General features: G+C 52.4%; 1 protein-coding gene across 1 annotated transcript in view; it reads left to right on the forward strand.

Moving 5' to 3' along the window:
* The window catches only part of SYT6 (synaptotagmin VI), a 14069-nt gene that overhangs the window by 5987 nt on the left and 2502 nt on the right, over positions 1 to 5580 (forward strand). The window contains exons 3-5 of the mRNA XM_010157176.1: positions 1909 to 2029; positions 2633 to 2804; positions 3082 to 3232. Coding sequence (XP_010155478.1) covers positions 1909 to 2029; positions 2633 to 2804; positions 3082 to 3232 — 444 coding nt within the window. The remainder of the gene's footprint in view (positions 1 to 1908; positions 2030 to 2632; positions 2805 to 3081; positions 3233 to 5580) is intronic.

The raw sequence follows: 5580 nt of genomic DNA on the forward strand, positions 1-5580 counted from the left end.
GCACGGAGGGGAAAGCTGTGCGGGGCGCCGGGGGTTCGTTAACGCGAGCAAGAGGTCAGAGTGGGAACCCTGGGTGGGCGAGAGCATTAAACACTGATTTCCCAGCAAACAGCACCTTCTGAGACAACGTTTCTTTAGCTGCTTACAGGTCTAGTCATACACCGCTCCGTCCAGCAAACATTTGGCTGCCGCTGTCTCTTCTGTACACTTCAGATGATGTTCAAGCGCCGGGGGTTCGTTAACGCGAGCAAGAGGTCAGAGTGGGAACCCTGGGTGGGCGAGAGCATTAAACACTGATTTCCCAGCAAACAGCACCTTCTGAGACAACGTTTCTTTAGCTGCTTACAGGTCTAGTCATACACCGCTCCGTCCAGCAAACATTTGGCTGCCGCTGTCTCTTCTGTACACTTCAGATGATGTTCAAGTTATTTGCTAGTCCAGTGAAGTCAAGAATAAGACTTGCATGGAACGTTGATTAGCATTCCGCACATCTAAGTGGAATAAATGTCTAATCTTTGCCTTACCAGAGAGCGAGAAGGAAACCATTTGGCAAAAATCTCATCCCTCCACAAGATCTATTCTCCTAAAGCTTAGCAAAGCCTTAAGTGCCTAATGCATTTACTTGTCTTCTTCCTTCCATCACTCTGCTGCTAACAGCTACAATTTCTATTCAGCACATCATTATATCACATTCAAATGAATCAAAAACTCTGTTTCCAAAAATAGGTGGGTTGTTTGCTCTACAGATGTGGGGTCTGTATGTACAAAATAGGATATAAATTTTTTTAAAACTCCATTTTTGGAAAGTAGTTAGAAATCTTTCTGCTGATTCCAGATGATAATGCTTTCTAGTTTCAATAATACTTTGTTTTTCCTGAGTTCCCATGAGCAAGGCAATGATGGAATGGGCTTTAGGAGGTGTAGTAGGTAAGGCTGCATGTACCAGAGGTGCTAACAGTTGTGTGTAAAAGGTGTTTTATGGGCTGCCAAAAGAGTAAATTGTATTTGCCTCTGTGTAATCCAGCGACTGCCAGACATTCTGAGTGCCATCTGCTGGCTAATCCTCTACGGACACACGTACGTATCCGCGCCTCACGCTGCGACTGGAGGCATCTCAAAGGGGTCGGTGGTCCAGATGATGGTCAGCAGCCTGAAAGCTCAGCTGCTCCTGAGTGGAGCCCTTCCTGGTCCTGGTCTGTACTAGAGCTGTGCCCCCGGTCTGTGACTGCCTGCTAATGCATGCTCCACGGTGACAACCACCGTGCCACTCGGAGCCTTCGCTGCCGGAATGGCAGGGGCCAGCAAAGCCCCTGAACCTCCGTTACTGCACGGGTGGCGGGGGTGTGCCGGAGCCACGCGCGGGACAACCAGAGGGTCACGGCGCTGCTGCACGGCAAGGGCTCCCCTTCCCGGAGCTCGCGCTGCGTTTGGTGTCCCCCGCGGGCGGAAACAGACGTGTCACATGCTTGGCACACACGCTGTACGCTCAGGCAACGCTTGATACCATTACAATTTCCATAATGGCCTTCGTTTGGTGCTACCCACGCTTCACCCCTGCGTTAGCAATGGAGCGGGACCAGGGGGGCGCTTAGCTGGGACATTGGAATAGGAATCACATACCAAGGGAGTGGAAGTTTATCCTTAATTATGATTGGAAGCTGTAACATTTGAACATACCCTTTTTTTTTTTTCCCTGTTCCCTAGATTTGTTTTTAGCCAAATCATGTTGGGATACACTGGAACATAAATTCCTCAGCACTGCCACGTGGCCCAGGGTCGTTCCCTTGAAAGTGGCAGCAGAGAAAATCCTGTTTCAGGGTGAACCCTGCGGGAAGCACTGGGTGGAGGGGGGCAGCCTTGCTGGTTCCTGCACCTTTCCAATAGAATGTGTTCTCTGTTTTATTAAAGGAAAGCGTGGACCTGGGCGAGATCATGTTTTCCCTTTGTTATTTGCCAACTGCAGGTCGCCTCACCTTAACAGTCATTAAATGCAGGAATCTCAAAGCTATGGATATCACCGGTTACTCAGGTGAGTGCGCAGTAGCTGAGTGGGATCCCATTGCATCCATGCTTCTCCCTTCTCCCTCAGGATAGCCCCGTGGATAGAGGCACATGTCTCCATGCCAAGGCTGTATCGTCACCAAAACACCTGACAAAGCTTCATTCATGTTTTAAGTATGCACAGAATTTTAAAAGTAGAAAAGTAGGCAAACTTTGATAAAGTTAGGGTTTTGCTTCAGAGGCAGCACTGGGTTTGCCATCTGTGGCCACGCCGTTATGCAAACTGGAATGCCTGAGTGCCCGTTATATATCTGTATGTCTGTACATCTGCATCTTCTGGTGGATATGGGCTCTTGGGCTGAGATGTGGCCTCTTCACCCCTGCAAACCCCTAGCACAGAAAACAGATGGAAACAGTGGGTTTCTCCTTCCCAGAAGCGTGCAGTGCCTGTTCTGCAGTGCCTGAACCTCACGTCAGCACCCACACTGGTACGAGAAATGGTACCCTGGAGGAGCACCTTTGGCTCCTGGTACCTTACAGCCTGTCCCTCGATAATGCCTTTTCCATATGGTGATGGTAGCACAACAGACCTCCGTGAACGGAAGGCCTTTTCCTACCTCTTCCTCTCCAGATCCATATGTCAAAGTCTCTTTGCTCTGTGATGGGCGAAGACTGAAAAAGAAGAAAACCACCATAAAGAAAAACACACTTAATCCTACCTACAATGAAGCAATAATCTTTGACATTCCGCCCGAGAACATGGATCAAGTCAGCCTGCTTATCTCCGTCATGGATTACGATCGGTAGGTGGGAGACTCTGGAGGGGGAAACATCCCGTCGGGTGCAGGTTTTCCTGCTCAGTAGCTGTTTTCCGTAGTACTAAGGCTGCGTTGCACAGCCCTGTGGCATCCGTCTGTCCCTGGGGAGTTTCTGTTCCTGCCACGTGTACGTGTGGCTATGGAGAATGTCCCGCTAGAACGGAGTGGCAAATAGCAATTGTGGCACCCCGCTGGCACGGGGTCCGACGGCTCGGGCAGCCTGCGCGAGGGATAACCGTGGTGCTTCTCTGCCGTTCTCCAGGGTGGGTCACAATGAAATTATCGGGGTTTGCCGTGTGGGGGTCACCGCGGAAGGCCTGGGCAGAGACCACTGGAATGAGATGCTGGCGTACCCCCGCAAGCCCATCGCGCACTGGCACCCGCTGGTGGAGGCGAAGAAGTCCTTCAAAGAGGTGCGTGGAGTTATTCTTTCCATGTAACGCGTGCGCTGCGCGTCGCTGCGCGGGTTTGCGGCTCTCAGAGAGCTTCTGCGCTCCCGTGGGAATTTCTGGCAGGAGCTGGGGGAATTTTCTCACCAGAAATGAACTCCAGGAAACAAGCGGCTCTGTATTGCGGCCAGCAAGCTCCCTGAGCTTGCAACCGAGAGTGAAAGGGACTGTATTTACAGCTGTGACTGTTACCATTTTGGGGGGTTTAGGGTTTTTTTCAAATAGAGATTGAGCGCAGCAAGGGAAGAGAATGCTGTTCTGATTGCAGAACAAATTGTCCAGGGATATTGCCTATTTCAAGTTTCAGTTTTTTCATCCTAAAAGATTTTTTTGTTGACTCATCTCCAAGCCTTTGAGGGAGAATAAATAGAACAAATGTAATTGCTCTAAGCGTCTCCAGAGAAAGAGATTCACTTGATGCAGCCCCAGATGATGAAATAGGGCTGAAATGCCTGGGTACCATTTTGACCATCTCTAGCATTTTCTTCCTCCTTCCTCTCCATTTTCTCATGCTCCTACAGAGCTCTCTGGGTTTTGCCTGATTTGGGTCATAAATCCTGGAGGAGAGAGATGTGGAAAATGCCACACATGCTATTGACACCTCAGGTATGGGAAGAAAACCAGCGTTTGTGGCCAGTGATCATATAATAAAGGCAATAAAACCTCCCACTGTACCTGTGGCTAAGGAGAATTTTACCCCAGAGCCACAGACTAAGCACATAACAAAAAGCCTCTTATTTTCCCTTCGGAGTTCAGCTGCTGAGCTCCACTGAAGGCAGACGCCAGCCTGGTGACCCTCCGCAGCAGTCTGAATTAACGTGCATCAAACCCCGTTTCTTCGAAATCTGCTCGGTGCTCCGATGGGAGCGCGGGGTGTGCTCAGTGGGGCTGTCCCAGCTCGTGTTCTTCAGGCTGTTTCTGGGATCCAGCTGTGCCCACCCCAGAGGCAGGTCCAGCCGTGGGGTTTGCAGGCAGCAGCCGGGCGAGGTGAGGGCGGCTGACCCAGCCGAGCGGGGGCTCGTTGCCTGCCCCCTCGGGGGGCAGTTCGGTGCCGGGGTGAAACGTGGCCATAGGGTCCTGTCCGGAGCCCGAGTTTAGCAAAGGGATCTCCTCGCTTCCTGGACCCTCATTGATTACACCCAGTGGGAAACCTGGAAATTAGTATTTTACTTTGAGACACATAGGGAACGGAAATCGGGAAATTCGTGCTCACTCGGATTAGCGATTCGCCGTCTCCCGCTGTAAATGGGGAGTAACCCGCAGGGTCAGCCATGCCGCACGGGTGCAGACCAGCCCGGCGTTAAGCGGTGTGCCAGTCGTGTGCATTGGTCACGCTGCCCCGGGAAGGGGAGCAGCACCAGGCTCCAGTTCCGCCCCCCGTGCTGCATCATGAGCCGTAGCCATGGACGTCTGCCACCCCCCGCCCCGGAGAGCCGGGGGGCACTCCACGGGGTCTCCACAGGACACATCCGGTGTGTAGAGCCCACGGCGTGGTACCGCTGCCACGTCTGAGCCGGGGCAGAGCGGGTTGTACTTCGTGTGACTGCAACACCCCCTCTTTCAGATGCAGGTGGGAGTTGAGAGAAAGGCTCCAGTGAAGTTTTTGACAATCAGTAGAAAAAAACCTGACAGAATTGCTGTGAGGAAACGCAGCGAAACACGGGCAGGCTGGTGAGATGACTCACCTTCGAGCATACCCTTTGAAAACCACTGCTGAACTCCAGACTTTGGGAACAAGAAGACCCGGAGTGAATCATTTCACCCCCCCCAGTGCACAGGTCAGGAGTTGGGCTGAAAAGGAAAAAAACCTCTGATCATCTGTTCCGGTATTTCTGCCCCAAGCTGGTGCACAGAGCCAGCAAGCAAACGGATTTATTTGCCCTTTTCAGTTTTAGCACTTCTATCTGCAAACCCCGAGTGCAGGTCAAAACCCCAAACAGCAAAAGGCACCGTTCCGGGGGAGAAGTTCCTGGGAAATGGTACTCGTCAGTTCCAACGGATGGCCATCACCTTTCCCACACGTGTGTGAGCATCTTTTGAGAGCCACGTGGGCTCTGTGTCCCGGCACCCACGGAGGTGTCAGGGCCAGGGGGTGGGCAGCAGGGGCCGAGGGTCACAGCTCCATCGGTCCAGGCCGCCGGGTGCCAGCTCACCCCCCCACCTGCCCCCGAACGCAGCTGTTGCGGGGGAAGCTGCCGACCCCCCGCTCCTTCTTCAACCCCGTGTCTTTGGGGGCAAACTTGGGCTGTGCTGGCATCCTCAGTGGTCATTTTCTTCTTCCTCTTCATCCTCAAGAGTCTTTGAGCCGGGCA

The sequence above is a fragment of the Eurypyga helias genome, unplaced genomic scaffold (assembly GCF_000690775.1).
Source record: "Eurypyga helias isolate BGI_N326 unplaced genomic scaffold, ASM69077v1 scaffold25128, whole genome shotgun sequence".
Taxonomy (NCBI): domain Eukaryota; kingdom Metazoa; phylum Chordata; class Aves; order Eurypygiformes; family Eurypygidae; genus Eurypyga; species Eurypyga helias.